General features: G+C 44.3%; 1 protein-coding gene across 1 annotated transcript in view; it reads left to right on the forward strand.

The window, feature by feature from the left end:
- The window catches only part of MTTP (microsomal triglyceride transfer protein), a 49,568-nt gene extending 40,001 nt beyond the window's left edge, over positions 1-9,567 (forward strand). Inside the window, exons 16-18 of the mRNA XM_006264499.4 lie at positions 4,444-4,568; positions 5,321-5,491; positions 7,239-9,567. Coding sequence (XP_006264561.3) covers positions 4,444-4,568; positions 5,321-5,491; positions 7,239-7,407 — 465 coding nt within the window. The 3' untranslated portion in view covers positions 7,408-9,567. The remainder of the gene's footprint in view (positions 1-4,443; positions 4,569-5,320; positions 5,492-7,238) is intronic.
- Positions 9,568-23,610: the final 14,043 nt, after the last annotated feature.

A 23,610-nucleotide genomic window follows, 5' to 3' on the forward strand; every position in this document is an offset into this window, starting at 1 on the left:
ACAAAGTCCTGTGAAATATAAAAACTAAAATAACCATGATAAATAGTTTTCTTTCATTAGCTTTGCAGCTGTAGTGATCAGGAGTATAGCCAGGCACAGCATCTTCAGATAAGAATGGAGCTCCTAAATTGGTGACATCCTTTTAATTATCTGCCTGCTATTCTTGATGTTTGCTTTGGAGCACCATCTCCCATGAAATCCCAAACAAAAATCATAAGAGTGCACTCTGCAGGCATTGCCACTTTTCACAACTTGAACCATGGATTAAGAATGACAGTGCACAAATTATAAGTCCCTTCATAAAAGCATCCACTCTTATAAAACTGTTCTTGAGCCTACGAAGATGCCTGCATTAACATTCAGGAACGTAAAAACCAGTATTTCTATTAGACATCAGACCTGTCAGAAGAGTAGAGAAACCAAATGATTTATTAGTAGGTCAAAGCAAAGAACCAGACTCCAGTAGAGGACAGCTAGTTTCTTAAAAAGTGTTTTTTTTCTCTGGCATGCTGCTCTATTGCATTTTAGTCAGGCGCAGGTCTAGGAGGGCAGTGGCATGGTCACACACCCCTTTGGCTGTCCTGACATGAGTTCCTGGCTCAAGGTCTGGCCAGAGCCCTTGCATTCATGTAGCTCCAGAGCGGATGGGTTGAACACTGCCACTGCTGTTCATAGCCTCTTTTTCCCTGCTGCTGAATTCAGTGTGGAGGAAGGCAGAGGGGAAGGGCAAACTGAGCTACAGCAGAGCTCACTGCACACATGCAGCACATCCAAACGTGGGGCTGCACCCCACCCACCCTTGCCTTATTTCTGGATCTGCTGCTGATTACAGTAGCATTACCAGTACTGTACATAGTAGATTTTTTTTGTTGATGTGGATCATATTCCAGCATTTTGAAGCAGTGCCAAGACATTGATCCTAACTTTCCATACCCTGTCTTCTATTATAAGTGACACTGCAAAGCCTTAAATAGAAAAGCAAAGGGAAAAAAGCACCTCTAAAAGGCCAGATCTCACCAGTGACTATAGATACGAAGCTTCTCTTGATCTGAATGAGATTTGCACTCTTGTCCCTAAGGATTCAGGATTTGTATCAAAACAAGGAAATGAAGGAGTGGGTCAAGCAAAAGACAAAAAGCATACATGAAGTTTTGCTTGCCTTTTAAAGGCAGATTTGACCTAACTCTATTGTAGGCTTCTAAGCTCTAGTCACATGCACAGTAACTCTCACAGTTAATCACAAAGTCTTAGCAAACTGATCCTCCTCTCAAATACCTAAGTCCAATTTGACAGTGCACAGTAACAAAAACTCCCTCCTGCTTATGCAGGATTGTTTTTTTCCAGAATACAGCCTATTGTATATTGCCTTGCCTACCCTTTATAAATCAATCTCACTGTAATTAAAAAGGGGTGCTGCATCTCCAGATCAAAATAAGTTAACCGGGCCTTTTTAATTAACTACAGCAGGTGTAATCATGGCCCCAGAGAACTCAAAAGGCAAAACTTGCTTTGATTTCAATGGAGCCAGAGTAGATGAAAAATCACAGGAAAGCAGAACAACATATGATCCAGCTAGCCAGGGGCGTCCTTGCTTATAAGCCATCTTCAGCCTACTGCATTCTTATATTAACTCTCCAGCCTACTCCAGCAACAACTGACTGACAAGTGAGAAGCCTTCTGAACTCTGCCACACAAAATGTTTGGGACCTTAAAAGGTGAAGTCACCATATACAGTCACTACATTTCTGAAGGCCCTGTATGCCACAAAAGGAATAAAAGTTAAGACCCCAAAGCAACTTCACCAGCCACCAAGCTGGGCTAATAGGGGGAGCCTAATCTTTTATCATGACAGCTTTAGCAAGACTGCAGGACAACTACAAGGAAAAGATGAGAGAGATCCCTTCATGCACATAGGAGGGGGCAGATCAAACATTTCCACATCCTGCAAATACTTGAAGAAGAACAGGAACAATGGGGGGAAAAAAAAGAACTACCGGGGGGGGTGGGAACTAGGTGGTAAAGAAAGAGGACAAAAGTTATCATACCAGAGAGCTATGGACATACATGAAAAGGTGTGAGAGAGGAGCAGACCCTCAATGACAGCAGGAGTCAACCACATGGGTGGAGTTCCCCAAAGATCAGATCCAGACCTGGCTAGGTCCTCTCTCACTTTGCTAACTCTGATCAACTTGAGGAATTCCTCTCTTAGAACAACTGAGGTGAAAGAGAGACTGACCAGACACAAGCTACTGTACCAAAGCAAGGAAAGGATTTGGCAATTTAGCCACAAGATTTACTGATCTGGGGGACTCCTAGCAAAATATATAAGATACTCACTTGCTTTTCCAAATCGACAACCAAAGCATGACAGCATGGAGCGGGAATGAGGCACTAGTTTCCATTGTATGGAAAATGGCTGCTCCCTTCTTCATTTCCCCTATAGCTGCTGTCTGGCAGGACACAAATTGTTCCCTCCTCCCCCTGCTGCAAACATTTTTCCTTCACAAGAAATTCAGGCCCAGACTTTTGTGAAAGGGCATTTGTGTCCTGTACACAGTATGGACCAGTGGCTGGCACCCTTTTCAAGCTGTGGCCTGGATCAACTCAGCTCTGGTCCAGTGTGGGCCAGATTGCTTCTGCAGTATCAGTGACAGGGGGGTTTCCTTTAACCCGTGCTGGGGCCAGGCAGCTGGGAGCTGCACCCATGCCACTGCTGCTTCTCCCAGCCTCCTACTCTCCAGCTGGGATGTAGGTGCATCTTCCAGTCAGTGGGGATCTATGCCAGGGCTGGGCAGCTGGAAGATGTGTCTGCGCTACTGCTGCTTCTATGCCACAGCTGAGGGCAGGAGAGGAAGAAGAAGGGAGAAGTGGCAGCAGTATGGACACAGCCTCCAGCTGCCCAGCCCCAGTGCAGCTCTCCATTGGCTGGAAGCTGTACCCACACCCTAGCTGTAGGGAGGCTAAGGGGTGAGATGAAGAAGTAGCTGCAGCAAGGACACAGCTATAAGTTGCCTGGCCTTGGCATAGCTCCTCTCTGCTTAGCACCAGTGCAGTCATGAGCATAGGCAAAGCCCTTGGACTCTGCAGGCTGGATTCAATAGTTCTGCAGGCTGGATCTGGCCTGAGGTCTGTACAGTATGTTGCCATCTCTAGTATAGATCATGAATATGGCAAGACCATGGTCTAATTTTCACAGCATGCTAGAGTTGACTGACAACTTTTTGATCTTCAGTGGGCTTAGGATGGGCGGGCAATTATTTCAGGTGGAGGGCCGCTTACTGAGGTTTGGCAAGCCATCGAGGGCTGCATGATGGGTTAGCCAGGGGCAGATAAAAATTTCGAAAAATAATATTTTAGGGGCCCCGCAGGCTGGATAGAATGGCCTGGCAGGCCGCATCCGGCCCATGGGCCGCATTTTGCCTGCCCTTGGTTTAGGGTCTGACTGACTTGCTCAAGACACAGGAGTCAACCTCCAACACAGGTTTAGGAGTGGGGGTTTCCTGGTGCCCAGGCCAGTGCTCAGTCCACTGTGCTATACTTCCTTCCTCTCCCAGAATTCCATGATCCTCAGCCATCAGGCTGACTATACTGAGGCCCACCAGACAGTTATATTATGCAGTGAGGAGCATTTTTAGCATCTAAATCAACATTTTCAAACCGTAATATTCTTTCTGAAAAAAAATAATTAGTTTTTCTTGTTTTTAAGGTGACCAGGGCAGCTATATAAAGCAGGTCAAATTGCCAAGCAGTGTGAACTTTAAAATCCTGGCTGACTGACAAAATTCAAATGTATTGAGCTGTTGTGACCCTGAGCTATTATCACTTCCGAAATTGACTCCATGAAATGCACTTCCAGTCCAGCTGTAAAGGTTTCAAGAAACCACGAGCAGGCCCAATCTAGGCAGGAAGTATATTGAATACATAGGCAACTAATTTATATTTGCCAACAGATTTACTGTAGATGAACTTTTTCTGGGACAGCAATTCCAGATTATTCATAAGGTCTCTGTTGGGCTGTAATGAGCAAAGCACTTTATTTACTACCAATATGGAGCAAGAGTCTGCAGTGATAAGCCTCAGGTGCAGCGAACAAGAAATGCAGGACTGCATTATGCCATGAGCTCCCAAGAAAGAACGCTGAGTAAGACAGAATTCCACCTGGATTTTCATGAGAGTTGGTTGCTTGTGTGGTAGCTCTGTCATGCCTTAAGAGGAAGAACAGAAATTTTCATGTATTCTGTGTTGGTGTCTCGTGCGTGAAGGAAGGGAGGACAAGTCTTCACTATGCCCCAGTGATATTCCTTCTCTTCGCAATAAACACGCAATGGAAAGGAGGTGAACTCCAGCAAGTGAGAACTACCCTAAAAGAAGCAAGAAAATGAAGAGTGTTTAACTTTCCACTTGGCAAAGCAAGTTGTTATCCTGGTTCTTTTATGTTTATAGGTCATTCAGTTACAGTCTGGGCTGAAGGCCAATACAGAGTTCCAAAGTGGTCTGGCCATTGACATTTCAGGTGGAATGGAGTTCAGTCTTTGGTACAGAGAATCCAAAACCAGTGTCAAAAATCGGTGAGATACCTTCAGTATATGCTGTAACTTTATATGATGAAAGATGTAAAATGAGACAGTCTATTTTGAGGATTTTAAAAATCAAGGGACTTTGAAGTCTAATTAAAATTAAAGGATAGTTATGTTTAAAATTAGATTATTGTTTCAGGAGAAAAATCAAGTGGCAATAAGATCTCCCCTTCCCTATAAAAACAATAACAAGAACATCTTAGAAAAATGAATTTCCTTTAGTATGGTTAATGATTTCAGTTCATTAGATACTCAGGTAATTCAGAGGACTAATTCTATTGGGTTGTAGACTTGCATAGCTCTATTGGACTCAGTGAGATTGCAAAAAGGGAAGTGAGAACTGAATTTCAACATGATTTAAAAATATAGGATAATTTTAATTCAAAATCATCTAAGATTTAGAAGCCTCAGACTCCTAAGGGTCTGAACTGATTTTCAAAATGAATTTAGGCACTTTTGAAAATGTTAGCCATTAATTAATCCTCACCTTTGAAGGTATAACCACACCTTTAAAGAGGAACCAAGTGAGGTAGGGAGGTCCAATATGTTTCCTGATGATACAGAGTAAGCCAGTACTAGAATTAGGATTTAAATTCAGACATTCCTGAATTCCAATTTGGTCCACTGCTCCTAAAATGTTGTTGGCCCTTGGTGCTTAGATGTTAGGACTGTTTGCAATTTAACAGATTTCATAAATAAACAGGGGATTAATGTCCAATTCTTTTATGTGACTTTATTTACAGGGGAGCTATGCTGGTAGCTGGCAATATCCTAGTGGATTCCTTGTTTGTGCAGGCTGGTATGGAAACCAGTATTGAAGTAGAGGCCACACTAGACTTCATATCCACAGTACAGTTCTCACAGTATCCATTTTTAGTTTGCATGCAGATAGACAAGATCGAATCTCCGTTCAGGTAAGAAGTATAAATATACAGAACAAGAAGTTCTTTTAATTAACTTGGAACCTCTGGAACTTTCCAGTGGACGTGTCGACACATGTGCTTTAACGTACATAAGCCTATTTTAATACACATTAAGCATCACTTAAAAACTGGGGGCATTTTTACACATGGTCCTGACATGGCACCAGATGCTTTTAATTAGCAAGCTGTGCTAATTAAAAGCACCCATGCATCACATGTATCTGCAGCACAGCACATCCCCACACTGAGAAAATGGCAGTGAGGTGCTTTGAACTAAAGCACATCAAACATGTATTATTTCAAAGTGCACCGCTGCCATTCTCTCAGCAAGGAGACACGCTGTGCTGTTGAGACACGTGATGCACAAGGCTGCCAGAGCATGTGAATTTATGTTGGACTTCCAGCACGTCAGAGCAGGCTCCCCACATGTGCGTAAGTGCCCCCAGCTCTTTAGTTAATGTATATTAAGACAGGCTAATGTGCATTTTCTTAGTACCTCACAATGGAGGTACTAGATTTAATGCGCATTAACTAAAGTGCATTAAAGCATGTGTAGACATGCCCAGAGGCAGAGAGAATAGATTTCAGCATAGTAAAAACAGGTGCTATGAAAGATCATTCACACACATGTATCTGCTAATGCAAATCATCCAAGACTTATTACTCAGCAAAGATTTGGATAAATGCTTATGCAGTCCCAGACATGCTTTGAATCTTCATTTTGCCAGATTTTCTCCACAGGCCTTAAAAGGCAAAGAAAATGAAAAGATAACCATTTTCAGCTAGCTTAAAGTGTCATAGTTACAGACAATAAAAGGACCCGAGACACGAACAAGAAGCATGGGCTATTTAGTTGGCTACTGCAGGTATAAATCATTAACCATACAAGACCTGAACACACAAGATTCCCCTCTTCACCAACCAGTTTCTGATGTTTGTAATATTAGCCACTCTATTTAGTGCTTGGCTTAAGTATGGTGGCCTACAGGAGAGATTGTACTTTATGTACTTTGAAAACATTTTGTTCTAACTACGGTCAATTTTCCCTCTGAAATATAATTATAACACAATAAAAGAAAAGATGTCTTGCTGAGGGATAGCTCTGTATTGCCATCTGACAGGCCTGGATTTGTTTTTCCATCCTGATCACGATCTGCTAAGACTTGAGAAAGCATTCTCAGTCCCTGTGACAGAGATTTCCATTCTGTCTTTCTGTCTAGAAGTGTAAAGTGCCAATTGATAGGTTGAACAGAAAAGCAAATGTAAGAATTTGGAGCTTTCCAAGAATTTCAATTTCTCTGAAAAAGACATTAATCAGACTGATAGATATGTCGTTATCTATGCTGGCTTTCTATTGAAGTCACACTGGGTGCGTCTACACAAGATGCTAACTGTGCAGTACCCTAACAACACTGCGCAGTAGAGTGCTGGGCAAAACCCATGCTAATACGCTATTGTGCAGTAGTATTAGCCTACTGTGCAGTTACTGTCTGTAAAAACCCATGTGCTGGTGCAATTGTGCAGTAGCGCCAGTTACTGCGCATTGATTTAGTACTCGGTTATGCAAGTACTAAACTTAATGCACAGTAACTATGGAACATTAATGAATGTGTACACATACTCACTGAAACCAAGCAGTCTGGTATGTGAGACTAGATAAGGAAATTTTACACACATGTAGGCCACAGAGTTGATATCCTTTTGCTTATAACCTAGTAACAATATTGTGTCTTTGCAGGCAATTTGTGTCTAAATATGAAAGCCTACCATCTGGCAAGCGGTATACTTCCCGGAAAGGAAAAGTACAATTTCTGGCAGGTTCTGAACTCCCTCTCCATCGAGAGAACTCCAACATGTGCAGGAAGGTTTTCAGCACTGAGTCTGACTCTTCCAGCAACTGGTTTTAAAGCAGGCACTTTTGATCTTTCATTTGACTATATCCATGGCTCCCTGAGTGACTTAGGCTTGTATGTACTGTACTAGCTTAGGGCTTGATCCTGCACCATTGAAGTCAATGGCAAACTTTCTATTGACTGCAACAGGACAGGATCAAAATCTTTGTGTTTACATATTTACCTGTATTTAAGACTTTTGTAAAAAGCAAAGAACAAAGAACAATTTGGTGGCATTTTGTGCACTCCCTTGGGGGTGGTGTTATATCTTGTCCTTTTACACTCATTTTCCTCAACATGGGAATATAGAAGCCCACGCTTTTGATTGTCAGCAAAAACAATTATGCTGTAAGCAGAATGATTATCTGTATTTATTTGCATATCACATGCCCCCAAATAATACACACATATCTTGTTTTGGGAAGGAAAAATGAAGGGAAAAAAAAGATGATTTTTTCAGAACCTTAACTAGCGCAGCATGGGCTCAGCATGTTTGATGCTGGCCCGAGGCAGGAGAGGTGCACTCTGCTCCTCAGCATCACTCAGGCTCTCGCTGATGTTTCAGAACTATGATTCTACTGTTCAGAACTGTGACTCTGAAGGGTCTACTCTGCCTGGGCCAATTACATGGCAGTGAATATATGTTTCAATCCCAGTGAGGAAAAATGAACTTTCCCACTTAAGACGCAGATCCCAGTGTTTGGGGAATGTGTGTCGTATGCAAGTAAATACAGTATTTATAATTACATTTAGAGGCATTCTGGGTTTTTTTAAACTGATAACCAGTTTTTATTGAAATACACAACAGTATCTTTCTAAGTAGGACCATGAATTCTTAGTTGCTTGGTGCTGCCTAGTCACCTAATCAGAAGCAGGCAGGATTTTTACAATAATTTTTTTCACAGTAATAATTTTTATTTATTTTTTTTAAGCATGATAGTTGGATGTGTTTGATTGAGAACCAAGGGTGAAATTTCCCAAAGTGCACAGCACTGGCCAAGCTAGGTAACCCAGTGGTAGAATGCCCATTGGTTTCAATGGGAGCAGAGTCAAGCCAGTGCTCAGGCCCAGTCCTGAAAATGTATCATCCAAATAGGTGCATTTCCAGAAATAAGCACCAGACTAGCAACTGTCTGAACTACAATTAGAATTAAGGTCTTGGAAAAACAATTGTTTTGAATGTAGCATCTAGCAAGGCCAGTAAGGAGAATATTTTAGCATTCCCTTCTAGATAAATTAGACTGGGCATGTCTACACATGCGCTTTAATGTGGATTAGTTTATTTTAATGCGCATTAAAGTGTCATTTAAAAACATGCTATTTAGTTAATGCATGTTAAAACAAGCTAATGTGCATTTTCCTGGTACCTCACAATGGTGCTCCAGGACTGGAAGGGGGAAGGTGCTTTAATTAAAGTGGCTCTTGGAGCATGGTAATTACCACACTCCAGCAGACTCCACCATCACATATATCAGCGTTCCTGTGCTGAAAAATGGCGGTGGGGAGCACTTTAACTGAAGCTCATTGAATGACCTTTAGTTGAAGTGCCCCCACTGCCATTTTTCAGTGCAGGGACACTAATACATGTGACGCTGGAGTCTGCTGGAGTGTGGTACTTACCATGCTCCAGCAGATTTGATTAATCGAATCTACTCTGATGCACTGTAATCAGAGTGTGCCCACTTATTTGTCAAATTAAATAACCATTCACTATTTACACAGTAAGTCCAGCTGAAGGCAATAGTACTACTGAGGAAAGTAATAAGTAGTACTGGTTTTGTTAAACATTTTGTAGATATTACATCATTGTAACCCCCCCCCCAAAAAAAAGTATGTCCCTTCCCAATCTGTTGACCTCCTAAATGACTGTATTATTTGTCCTTTCCTAGACCAAGGTGTCTAGTGTAAGGGCTGGCTACACAAGTCCAGGAAATTCATATTTTGGAAAATGAAATCAGAAACTCCTCCCCTCCCTTCAGTCCACACCTGTCTCATTGTAAACATATACAACTGCAATGAACAAACGGCTTATCTGTTCATTTTAGAACTATCAGCAGGGACTGATGGGCTGCTTGCTGCATTTCCAAAATACATCATTTGAAGCTATACTATACTTTCAGTTGGAACATAACAATAAAACGGGACAAAACACAATACGTAAAAGTTTTGCTTCAACCTTGGTCCGTGCATTTGTTGTTTTGTGGGGTAAGGCTGTTTCTCTCCCTCTTTCTCTCTCTTTAAGGGGCGAATGATGCGCTTTTCTCTATAACTATGCTGAGTGTCCTTCCAAACTGAATGGCAAGGACAGGAAAGACGCATATAAAATGTATAAGCCTTGCACCAAACTTGATTCTGAAACAGGTCATCAGTCAAAATCCTCCTTCACTCCCACAAGAACACAGAAACTATGTGGGCTACAAAACACACTGGGTGCATCTACAGGTGTGGTTAATGCACCTTAAGGTTACTGTGCATTAAAATACAGTGCAGTAAACTGCACCAAGGAACACATCTATACATATGCCCATGTGGGAAGCAAATTTGCTTCCAACAGGAGCAGCTGAATCCAGGGAGGCTTCTGCCCCCCTCTACCCACCCTGGAGCAGCAGCCAGGAGTAGCTCCAGGCTTGCCTAGTGCCAGCCCTGGGCTGGCAGGGGGCACAGGGGTCAGATCTGGGCTCCAGGGTGTGGGAGAGAGCTGTTCTGCAGCAGGAGACAGCTCCCAGCCACATGCAATTTGGGATCGCAGTCTGGCTTGGAGGTGCTGGCTTGGGGCAACACCTCATGGCCAAACAGCACCAACACCCTGAGCTCTCCCATAGCTTTGCTTGCTGAAGGGATGGGGGAGCTCTCTGTCCCCACAGCACCAGGACGGGGACAGAGAGCTTCCCCATCCCCTCAGCCCTGCTGCTCCCCATGCAGCACATGCCTCAGTTGGCTCCCACTCCCTGCCCATGACTTGGGGGATCCAGGAGTTAAGTAATGCTGGGACTGGAGGGGTAAGCAGTACCGGGACCAGAGGGAGATGCGGGAGAAGGGGGGAGTGAGGCATGGGTAGGGAGCAGCAGTTGACTAGGGCATGCCTGCCACAAGCAGTAGCAGGGCTGAGGAAATGGAGAAGCTCTCTGTTCCTGGCCCAGCGCTGTGGGGACAGACAGCGACCCTGTTCTCTCAGCAAGCAAAGTGAGGAGAGCACTCAGAGCATTGCTGCTGCTTGGCCATGGGGTACTGCCTCAAACCAGTGCCTCTGAGCCTGTCTGTGATTCCGAGCTCTGCACAGGAGCCACAGACAGCCTCCACCCCCAATCCCTCGTTGCCTAGGCTGACCAGGAGAAAATTGCAGGTACTAGATTAACCATGCAAATTGTTCCCAGTCAGCATCTACACAGACACTACTGTGCAGTAGCTAATGCATGGTTAATCTAGTACCTGTATTTCTTGATACTAGCAAAACATACATTAGCTAAATTTACTGCTTAGTAAGTCCCGTGCATGTGAAGATGGTGATGCTTTACTGCACATTAGTCTTCTGTAGATGTGCCCACTATGTTCTATAAAACCTACTTCATCCTATTCTGAGGAGGGAGAATCATCCTGTGTCAGTGGACACATAATCCTGAAAGCCTATCTTTGCCCCCAAAACAATCATGTTATACAGCCCAAGCATAAGAGAAGGGTAATTTTCCTAGCAATAGCCTGATTCTATAAACTTAGAGGTATGACTTCCCTTCAGCATTTAAACAGAAAGTTATGCTCGTTCTCAAATGAGAACAATCTTCAATAGCACCAGCAGATGTGCTGAAAAATAGTAGCAAAGTTAATTTTGTTTGTTGTAAATGTTCTTTTCCAGTGTGCTAATATCAAACTAGGCTTGACACATGCTGACTTTAGTCTGAACCAGTGAAAATCACATTCCTGTGACATGTACTGAATATATCACAGCTTTCTAAAAATCTATATTCTAGTATTATAAAAGTCTTAATCTGTCTGTCTGTCTGTAACATTTTATTCACACTCTGATTGGCTGACAAAACAGCCGATCAGAGTGCGAAGAAGCATTCAGGCAGGTGGCAACATGCTGCCCTGATGGTGTGGACATGGGATGGGGTGGGGGGGCAAGGTCAGCACAGCTGGCCTCAGCCCCTGCCCTGCTCCCCTAGAGGAGACAGCAATGGAGCGGATGGAACGGGGGGGGGGGCAAGGCCAGCTCTGGTGGCTTCACTCCCTGCCCCCACTCCTTGGAGGTGATGGCAGCAGCAGAATGGGGGAGGGGAGCGGGAGTGGGGTGCCATGTGGGGGGGGGAGTTGTGGGGGGACTTCAGCCTGCCCCTCCTCCCTTCTGTTGTCACCTGCAGGGCCAACTCAGTGGCAGTGGGGGGAGAAGCGGGCCCAACACCGGGGGGGGGGGGAGGGTGCGCGGGAGTAGTGGGCACACCACAAAGGTAGAAGGGGAGGAGTGGGCCCAGGCCCAATGCAGGGCAGGGGGGGAGCTAGCCCACTGCAGCGGTGGGAGGTGGGGCAGCAGGCCCAGCCTGATGCGTCCTGATGCAGCAGCAGCTGGGAGAGGAGAAGAACAGGCCTTCTCCCCCAGCTTGGCTCAGGCTCACTCGTCCTCAACCCCCCCAGTCTCTCGGCCTGGCTTCTCCCCACCCTCGGGGCCAGTCCTCCCCCGCATTGGGCCTGGGCCCACTCCTCCCCTCCCCTGCCACTGCAGCGAGGATGGTGGGTACAGGCCTGGACCCCAAGCAGCAGGAAGGAAGAGGAGAGCAGGCCCAGATTGGGGGGGGGGGGGGGAAGGGACTCCATTCCTGCCCGCTCCCCCTCCCCCTTCATTCTTGATGGGCAATTGGCTAGTATATATATAAAGGGCTTAGTCCATCTGTCTTTGTGTCTGTCTGTTTGTAACGCTCTTTAAATGCAAATAGCTTGAAAACTGGAAGAGAGAACATTTGTGTCTTCAGAGAAATTTCTTTGCTAAACCTTACCATTTGTTTAGTGACCACGTCATGATGTTCCCAACTTCTAGAATTGTGAAAAAAGTCAGGGGCCAGGGCTGTTTCTACTGAGTGCCTCCCCAGAGGGCGCTGGGAGCCTGGCACAGCAGGTGGGGGGAGGGAGGGGCCAGCTGTAGAAAAGTGGGAGCCGGGCAGAGGCACAAGGCAGTGGGCAAGCAGCAGTGGCCCCATCCCGAGCCCTGAGCAGGGAAGGAGGTACCTGGGGTGAGCCCAGCACAGCAGGGAGGGCAGAGGGAGGGACCAGCTAAGGCAAAGTGGGAGCCGGGCAGAGGTGTGAGGCAGTAGGCGAGCAGGGGAGACCTGGTCCCAAGCAGGGAAGGAGGCACCCAGGGGTGGTGTGGAGGAAGCCCCGGGGTCTGGGCAGCTGTTGTGAGGTGTGGAGCTCTCTTGTCCTTGTCCTTGCCCAAGAAAGAGGCGCGTAGGTGGCAGCATGGGCAGATGTACCTCCAGCCTGCTGGACAAGAACAAGTGCAGGAAGGGATTGGTATCTTCAAATGTTCCACCTATTTTATTTAAGTTTTATAAATATTTAATGAATTTAATAAATATAAAAAGTAAAATCCATCTGTTTGTTTTTGTTATTTGAAATTCATCCATTATTCTTGACAGGCAATTTGCTAGTTATAATAGAAGTCATATTGGGAAGAAACAACCCCACAGATACTATGCAAATGTAATGGCTCCTTAATTGGGATTGCAGCCAGCCTCCATTATGCAGCTCTATTTTAGTCCCATTAACACTGTTTTGACCGTTACTTTGAAGCCCAAGAAGCATTTGCAAAGTGTGTCAAACTTGCCTTATGCTCCAAGTTTGTGTCAGAGTTTAGAACAGCACCCTTATCTTCCTGGGGACAGACCAGACCTGCCCTTCAAACTGCTTTTACCAGCTGCCTACTTAGGCATACTCACCCCTGCAAAGCAATTTGAGATGTCCATATGCAATTGCATTATGTATAAGCAAAGTATTATTACCTACATTTTCAAATGTGGTTATTAACACACAAAGTGGCTGTGGCCAATAGAGTATCTTTACCAAAGAAGTTAGGGGACACTGACCTATAACTCTGACATGCCACAGGACCTTTGCCCCAGTAAAGCAAGTTCTCGCTCTCACTGCTGTGCCACCTTCCCAGTAAAACTTTAAACACCTCCCTCTCTCCAAATATTCTCCCACCACACCCCCACACCTCTCTCAGATCTTCTCCCTTTCTCCCAACCATCCTCTACAAACACAACCCATCCCTCTGCATGCAACCTCCCACAAGGCCATATTTTTCCATTATTTTTTCTCCACTAGGCTCTCTGCCTTTCCCTAACTCTGCAAAATCCCATCACCTACCTCAGTCTTTCCCTTCACATCTCCCTTGTGTTTTTGTCTCACCAAAACTCCCCTCCCCATGGTCCCCTTCAACTGACTTCCCCACTGAAGACATCTCTAGACAACCTATCCTCTCTACAGCTTCTCAAACCATGTAGCACCCACAAGGACAGCCCAGCCTGAAGAAGGAGAACATGGGGAACCTGCAATCCATGGGGTGGCCAGCAGTTCACCACAGGTAAGCAATAAGCATGTAAGCAATAAGGGGCCCTTTGGGCACCAGAGCCGGGGGGCAACAACGGCGCCAGTCACAGGGCTCAAGTGCCTATGCACTAAAGCTAGGAGCATGGGGAGCAAGCAGGATGAACTAGCACTCCTGCTTGTAGAAAACACCTACAACTTAGTAGGGCTAACAGAAACCTGGTGAGATTCTTCCCACGACTGGGCAGTACACATTGAGGGTTATAAGCTGTACAGAAAGGATAAAGTGGCAAAGAGAGGGGGAGGGGTGGCACTCTATGTCAATGAGTGATATACATCGACCCTTATTAAAACAGAATCGGAGGAGGAGAAAGTAGAAGGATTGTGGGTTAGGTTACATGGAGGTCAAGGAGAAAGGGATTTGGTGGTAGGGGTCTGCTACAGACCCCCACACCAAGGGGAAGAACTAGATTTGGGACTCCTGAGGCAGCTCTCAGAGACCATAAAAACTAGGGAGGTGGTAGTCATGCGGGACCTAAACTACCCAGACATCTGCTGGGAGATGCAGACAGCAAAGTCCCACCATTCATGCAAGTTCTTATCCTGTGTACAGGACCTCCATCTGACGCAGGAGGTAAATGGTCCCACTAGGGGGAATGCCTTACTGGACCTGGTATTGGCAACAGGGAATGACATGGTAGGAGACCTACAGATTGGTGGTCACCTGGGGGACAGTGATCATCAAATAATAGAATTCACCATAAGACGCCGAGTGGGTAAGGTAACTAGTAGGGTGAAAGTGCTAGACTTTAGGAAAGCTGACTTCAATGAACTCAGGTGTTTAGTCAAGGACACACTGCAGAGTAAGAGTTTTGAAGAGATGGGAGCCCAGGAAAGGTGGCTGTGCCTTAAGGAAATGATCCTTCAGGCACAGAGGGAGACGATCCTGATGCAGGGAAAAAGGGCGAAAGGGGCCAAGAGGCTTCCTTGGCTGACCAGAGAAATCCAGAGCAGTCTACGGGCTAAAAGGGGGGCAATATAAAAAGTGGAAACGGGGAGAGATTACTAAAGAGGAGTATACCTCCTCTGCTCGCACTTGTAAGGAGGCAGTTAGACAGGCCAAAGCTACCATGGAGCTGAGGATGGCATACCAAGTTAAGGATAACAAAAAATTGTTCTTTAGATATCTAGGGAGTAAAAGGAAGGCCCAGGGTGGAATAGGACCTCTACTAAATGGGCATAAGCAATTGGTGACGGATGGGGGGACAAGGCTGAACTCCTCAACGAGTTCTTTGCCTCAGTGTTCCTAAGCGAGGGGCAAGACAAGGCTCTCACTGGGATTGTAGAGAGGCAGCAGCAGGGCGCCAGACTACCATGCGTAGACCCTGAGATGGTGCAGAGGCACTTGGAGGAACTGGATGCCTTTAAGTCGGCAGGCCCGGATGAGCTCCATCCAAGGGTACTGAAGGCACTGGCTGACGTCATTGCGCAGCCACTGGAGGGAATATTTGAACACTCGTGGTGCATGGGCCAGGTCCCGGAGGACTGGAAAAGGGCCAATGTGGTCCCCATTTTCAAGAAGGGGAAGAAGGAGGACCCAGGCAACTATAGGCCAGTCAGTCTCACCTCCATCCTTGGCAAAGTCTTTGAAAAAATTATCAAGGCTCACATTTGCAAGAGCCCGGCAGGACAAATTATGCTGAGGGGAAACCAGCACGGGTTCGTAGCAGGTAGATCATGCCTGACTAATCTAGTCTCTTTTTATGACCAGGTTACAAAACACCTGGACGCAGGAGTAGGGGTTGACGTCGTTTACTTAGACTTCAGGAAGGCCTTCGATACGGCATCCCACCCCATACTGGTGAACAAGTTAAGAGGCTGTGACTTAGATGACTACACAGTCCAGTGGGTGGCAAATTAGCTAGAAGGTCGCACCCAGAGAGTCATAGTGGATGGGTCGGTATCGACCTGGAAGGGTGTGGGCAGTGGGGTCCCGCAGGGCTCGGTCCTTGGACCGATACTCTTCAATGTCTTCATCAGCGACTTGGACGAGGGAGTGAAGTGTACTCTGTCCAAGTTTGCGGATGACACAAAACTGTGGGGAGAAGTGGACACACTGGAGGGCAGGGAACAACTACAAGTAGACCTGAACAGGTTGGACATATGGGCAGAAAACAACAGAATGCAATTCAACAAGGAGAAATGCAAAGTGCTGCACCTAGGGAGGAAAAATGTCCAGCATACTTCCTGCCCAGGAAATGACCTGCTTGGAGGCACGGAAGCGGAAAGGGATCTTGGAGTCCTAGTGGACTCCAAGATGAACATGAGTCGGCAGTGTGACGAAGTCATCAGAAAAGCTAATGGCACTTTATCATGCATCAGCAGATGCATGACGAACAGAACCAAGGAGGTGATACTTCCCCTCTATCAGGCGCTGGTCAGACCGCAGTTGGAATACTGTGTGCAATTTTGGGCGCCGCACTTCAAGAGGGATGTGGATAACCTGGAGAGGGTCCAGAGAAGGGCCATACGTATGGTTAAGGGCTTGCAGGCCAAGCCCTATGAGGAGAGACTGGGGCACCTGGACCTCTTCAGCCTCCGCAAGAGAAGGTTGAGAGGCGACCTTGTGGCTGCCTATAAGTTCATCACGGGGGCACAGAAGGGAATTGGTGAGGCTTTACTCACCAAGGCACCCCTGGGGGTTACAAGAAATAATGGCCATAAGCTAGTAGAGAGCAGATTTAGACTGGACATTAGGAAGAACTTCTTCACAGTTATAGTGGCCAAGGTCTGGAACAGGCTCCCAAGGGAGGTGGTGCTCTCCCCTACCCTGGGGGTCTTCAAGAGGAGGTTAGACAGGCATCTAGCTGGGGTCATCTGAACCCAGCACTCTTTCCTGCCTATGCAGGGGGTCGGACTCGATGATCTATTGAGGTCCCTTCCAACCCTAACATCTATGAATCTATGAATACCAAAAAGTTCCCGTTACATAAGAGGTAGATATTATTATTACATGTAATTCATTGTCTGCACCCCCTTGCACACAATGCTCCCTGCCTCCTTTGGCTGCAGCTGAATCATCATACCAGAATTTCCTTTGTGTGGCTACTGCCTAGGAAGTCTCTTCTGGCACTGGTAGTTTCAGAACAGCCAACAAGTTGTGGGTGCCTCCTTGCTCAGAAGATTGGGTGAGAAGCTGGCATGAGAATTTTGAAGTGCAGAAGCAGCAGTTTCCGATTGCTGCTTCTCTGCCGATTCCCTCTCACCATTACAAGTGCAGCTGAAAACTGGAAATAAGAGGTAGTGTTGTTTCTTCCATGAACTGAAAGTTGAGGAGAAAGTGCCTCCTGTGACTACAATAAAATGACATCCTGACCCTGACTTAGTCTAACCTATGCAGGGGTTTATATTGCTAGATGGGAGGGAGATCCCAGCTGGAATGGAAGGAGACTCAGGGAAATCTCAGTGTGCAAAATGTAACCTTAAGAAGTAAAAGGTTGAGGATCCAGCGATTAGGTATTTGCTATGGCAACAAGTACACTAGTTCAGGTCTTAGGTCTAAAACTTCATTTGTGAAGTGTTAAAACTTCAACTTCAACATGACCAGGGCTCTGAGGCCTTGCTGAGGTGTGAATAAAAAATAAAGAAAACAAAATGTGAAAAATCTTTTAAAAATCCAAGAAAAAAATTCAGCTTGATGAATTGAGGTTATACATGATAATAACATAATGATAACTGTCACCATTTACAGAACCCAGGCACTTAATGGCTAGGGGAAATAAAAGTAAGTGTACATATTGATGACACAACTCAACTCAAATCCACACATATGCTTATTACAAACCTGTAGCTTTAATTTTGTATTTCCTTTGATATTTCACTTCCCTGTTGTTCTTTTCAAAAACAGCCATTAGTAGGATTGATAGTCAAAAATGTTGTCAGCTGATAAACAGAAGTAATACAGCTGCCTAGTTCACATCATCTTTTCAGGGAAAATATTCAGATACCAAGATAAAAACAATACATTAAAAACCCAATGATCCAATGTTTGGAATTAAGGTTGTTGTGTCATTGTGAAAAATGCATTAATTTTATAAGAATAATGTATTTATTATAGAAGTAGTGTAAATTTTGGGATGTCCCTGATTATGTGTTTCTTTACTTTTAAACAAGCTGGTTTAGTAAATGATGTGACAGATAACTACACTGCTGTATTTGAATTTTAATTATGTTAGACAATGTTTTTTACTTTTTTCTTTTCTTTTATATCATTTGTATTTTGTAGAGAATGGGCATTGAAAATAAAAGACTACAGCACAAGTCATTCCCTACCCTGAAGATCTTATGATTTAAATCAGTGGCTTAGAATCTTTTTATACTCAAGGCACCCCTCCTTAGACTTATGCACCCCTTGGAAAAATGCCAGCTTTTATTTTTCACTTGGCTTTCGACTAGAGAAAAATAATGAGCAATTCTGTTGCAAACTGCTCAGAAAGATTGCAATACATCAGAATGTTTTTAACACCATAATTTTTTTTTTGAAATCTCCAAGTTTATTTTATGAGCCATGTTTGCACTCCTAACAGGACTAACATTGTGTGGCATCCTACATCACCCTTGAAAGAATCTCAAAGCATGTGTGTGCTGTGGCACCCTGGTTGAGAATCACTGATCTAAATAGACAGGACAAAGAGTGGCAGAAAGGAGGATTACTATCCACCTTTTACTGTTGGAGAACTGAGACATTAGATTATAATCTCAGTCTTGCATTATAACCAGTGTGGCTAGACTCCGGCATCCACATGGAGCCCCACTGACTTCACAATGCAAGATCAGGTCCTAAGTACTCACAGTCATACAGGAAGTTTGTGGCAGACCTACTGATGCCTTACCTCTGAGACCAATCTCCCTCTCACATCTATAATATGGAGTCTCTCTCTTGGAGGATGCATGCTTGGAGGATTGTACATAAACTAGCATAACATGCCCTTTCTTAAAAAGTAGTAACAATAATATATTTTATGATCCTACAGTATCACCTATTACTATGTAACTGGGAAGCTATGTGTCCCAAAGGACAGTAATGCTGTTTTTTTATTCCTCATTATGAAATTGCAGAAGTTTGTTTACCATGCATAAGTGTGTATTATTTTTAACTATATATCTATCATTAGTACTGGCTCTTTGGGAAAATCTGCATCTGCATTATTTTTAAAAAGTACTGCAATACAACCATCCTGCTAGGTCAAGTTTTAGTCTTCAGCAACTTTGCTAGTGTTCCTTGAAATTAAATCAAGTGGAGCTGTCATCAAATGAAAGTCTGTGGCCACTGTTATTCCTTTAGAAACGAAAAAATGTCCTCGTGGACACAACATTGTTTCATACCAGTACACTTGTTTCTGAAGATATCTGACCCTAACAGCTGGACATAATGGGAATTCCTAACGGGTTTTAGCCAACAGCTGGGCAATAGAAGGTAATGGCTTACATACACTGACTCCATAGTAACAGAAACAACAAAACTAGCCATCTTCTAAAAATAAGGTGAAAGTAATACACTGCCTAAGCCTGTAGTTGATATAAAAATGCATTGAAAGTTACAACCAAAGCAATCATTTTGCGTATTTATCAAATAATATGAGGCTAATAGTGTACTTGCATTTACTTTTATTAAGTCTCCAAAGTAATTACTAATAATCCTTTTGAAATGAAAAAATATGAAAGTTGAACAAAACTTCACATGAAATTCTGCAAGAGAAAGCACATATTTGTCCTTGCTAAGGAGAGTCCACAGAAAGATCACTATAGAGGATGATTGCTAAAGGAGCAATTAGTGACAAAGAGGGGGGACAAGGCTGAGCTATTCAATGAGTTTTTTGCCTCAGTGTTCCTGAACAGGGCTCAAGATAAGTTTCCTGATGGGTTCTTAGATGGGCATCAGAGGGACACCAGCCCACCAACTGCCAACACTGACTTGGTGCAGAGTCACTTGCATGGACTGCATGTGTTCAAGTCAGAAGGCCCGGATGAGCTGCATCCAACGGTACTGAAGGCATTGGCCAGTGTCACAACAGAACCACTGGCACGGCTGTTTGAGTGCTCATGGTGCTCGGGTCAGGTCCTGGAGGACTGAAAAAGGGCCAATGTGGTCCCTATTTTCAAGAAGGCGAGGAAGGAGGATCCAAGTAATTATAGGCCAGTCTTACCTCCATCCTTGGAAAGGTCTTTGAAAAGATTATGAAGGATCATATTTGTGGGAGTCCAGCAGGAAAAATAATGCAGCTGGGAAACCAGCATGGACTTGCAGAAGGTAGATCATGCCTGACCAAACTGGTTTCGTTTTATGACAGGGTCACAAAATGCTTAGACACCGGAGTAGAGGTGGATGTTGTTTTCTTGGACTTCAGCAAGGCCTTTGATACAGTATCTCATCCCATTCTCATAAATAAAGAGGCTGTGACATAGATGTTTACACGGTACAGTGGGTGGCAAATTGCCTTAGTGGTCACGCTCAGAGAGTGGTAGTAGATATCAGGAAAAACGTCTTAACAGTAAGGGTGGCCAAAATTTGGAATGGGCTTCCAAGGGAGGTGGTGCTCTCCCCTAACCTGGGGGTCTTTAAGAGAAGGCTGGATAGGCATCTGGCTGGGGTCATCTGACCCCAGCACTCTTTCCTGCCTAGGCAGGGGGTTGGACTCAATGATAGACTAAAGGAAAAAAAGCCTGGCCATTTTCAAGTAATATACTTTAAAAAATCCTTTTCCAATTTATGCTGATTCTTCTCCCATATAGAAACACCATAATAAGCTAGTTTCTAGGCCAGTCGTTGCTTTTATGTAATAGTACACAAATACAAAGAAACATTTTTGTTTGGCAAACAGTTTCTCTAAGAGGGAAACTCCATCTCTACATTGCTGTAAGTCAACACATGAAATACTCAAAATTATGTGATGACTACAATGTTCTGTGTATACCACACTGATAAGCCTCATATGTTATTTATGTATATCAGAACCATTAACTGTCAGTGAGATACATTTCATTATTGATCAATTATTACCTTTATCATTTTTTAAGTGATGTACTAGTGTAGAGTTCAGTACAGACAGGAAAGAGATCATTCTTCCCACATAGCTGACATTAAGATGCACAAATCTGTCCTCAGTCACATGGATTTAAGATATATTTCAGAGTAAAAAAAAAAAAAAAAGTGTGAGCTCAATGATGTCTTCCATCAATGGATTCTTAGCCTGATGGTCACTATGAGATTTAGGCAGCCTCACAGACATCTTCTTTTTCTTTCTGGCTAGACTAACAGCAGCTTAGTTTTTTTCCTGTGGTAATTTCTTTTTTTATTAAAGTGCATTTGATATCAGTGAAAGGTGCTATATCAATGCATGTGGAACAAAGCAAAAAAACTATGAAAAAATAGCCAAAGTTTTGAGGAATATGTTACTACCTAACCATGTCAACTGTAACTTGCTGTAAGCATCTAATAAAGGGTTTAAACCTGGTATGATTGTAATAGAGGTGGAATTGAGATGGTCAACTCCTCAATGCATAATACTTCCTAGGGTACGTGAACACTTATTATAATGCATGTGTTTCATGCATCTGGGAATACAGATTATAACAATCAAGCAATTATGCTAATTCTAATCCTGTTTCAGCAAGGTGTTTAAGCACATGCTGAAGTTTAAGAGTAGAAACAGATGTCACCAAACTGAAGCAGATCAGTAGTGGAGGGACATGTCCTGCCACAGCTGATCCACTTCATTGAACAAAATACACATTGCCCCTTGCCCCACATCAGGCAGGAGCCAATGTGGGACAAGGGGCAATGTGTTTCACTTGCTACAGGATTCCCTCCCTCCCTTGCTTCCCTACACCTCTTTGCCAGGACCTGAGCTGACCCATCTCACTGGGCAAAGCACAGGTCAAGGCAGGTCCCAGCAAGGAGGTGTGGGGTGATGCAGGAGCTGGGGAATTCCCAGCACCCTACACCTTCATGCTGGGACCCACACCAGTCTGTTTCACGAGAAGGCATAGGTCAGTGCAGGGCAGCACAGGGACCCAGGGTAGTGCCTCCTGGGGACACATTCCTGGTGTCCCCCCAGCATGTTTCCACCAGCAGGGAACCTTGTACTTTCCCCATTTAAAGAATTGCAACCCTGGGGATCTCCTTGGCATGTTTCCTTAAGCACAGAAACCCCAAGCTTTCCCTCTGTACAGAGACACACCCTGAAGATCCCAGGGGTGCATCTTTATAAGCAGGGAAACCCTGGCTTTTCCTGCTTATAGAGGGATAAGTTACCCTAGGGCACAAGGTACTTTAGAGGACATCTTGGCAAGGAGGAAAAACCAGACAGATGCTCCAGCAGCTTGAGGGTCCCAATCCTGCATAGGAATTCCGAAGGCTGCAGAGGATCAGACTCCTTAAGCCTCTGGAGGACTAGCCCAGGGGGGCTGAAGAGTATGGACAGCTCTGGCTGTCTGTGCTCTCCCTCCACCAAGCAAACACATCTGCCACAATAAAACAGCACAATATATTACTATCTTTGTCATAGCCACAAATTTTGGGCATTTGTGGCATGACAAAGGGCATGGGTATATGTTTGCTGCTTCTTTGTACTACCTTAAAATTTTTTATGGTGGCACAAAGAAGAGGAAAGGCAATGTCTGTTTCCACAATAAGCATTAGAGTTGTTCCCTTGACGTCTATAGGGTCTGTGTGGGTACAGGGATTTAGCCACATGTGACATGTTCTGGGATCAAGGCCTCCCTTGGTAATTAGATGACAATGTATTAGGAATACTACAGCTAGCTGGATCAGACAGATATGGATTAGGTCTTGTCAGGTAAATTATGTGCTCATTTGCAATAATCCAGTGTTTTGGCAGCTATACAATATATTTCTTGCAAAAACTTACAGTAATGATTTTAAACCTGGATAGCTTGATGGGAACAGACATCCAGCCTTTACCTAACTGTAGTGTGATGCCTTCCTCCCTACTGATAGAGCAATACTGGACCTTTATCCTTTCAGTTATTCAGCATCTCTTCCACCAATGATTTACTATCAGATTTCCATAATCCCAGGATTTCCTCCACTAGCCCTTTAAAGTTATAACAGATACATTTCAACCAAGCCAACAGATTTTTATCAACGGTTGTCAGAAATTTGTGCTTTCATTTCACTAAATGAGATAGGTGTAAGGTTTGTTTCTTTGTGATCGCTATTGCTTTGAGATCAGAATTGGCTGGAAGCCCACGTTCGTCAGGAATGCCTGGAAGATTAGTTGTAAGCATAAACTATCCTTCTGGCCTCTCATGAGTAGACACGTTAAGAGATCTATATATTTTGAGAGGCTAATAGACAATTGACTGTAGATCACCACAGAAGTGTAGAGTTTCCACTGAAATAGCTGTAAGGCAGTGATTCTCAACCACGATGCAATGATACCATGGGGTTCCATGAGATCCTTTTAAGGCAGTGCACAATATTAGCATTGTAAGGTGTGGAAACAACTATATGTGATTCACAAGATAAACTCAGAAATTTCCAAAGAGGAATCCACGGCATCAAAAACATTCTGACCTGTTTTGGTCATTGCAAGTTTTTTTGCAACAGAAGAATTGCTCTATTGTTAGTCAAAATGAGTGACAGCTAAGAGCTGGCATTTT

This window comes from Alligator mississippiensis, chromosome 2, assembly GCF_030867095.1.
Source record: "Alligator mississippiensis isolate rAllMis1 chromosome 2, rAllMis1, whole genome shotgun sequence".
NCBI classification, from domain to species: domain Eukaryota; kingdom Metazoa; phylum Chordata; order Crocodylia; family Alligatoridae; genus Alligator; species Alligator mississippiensis.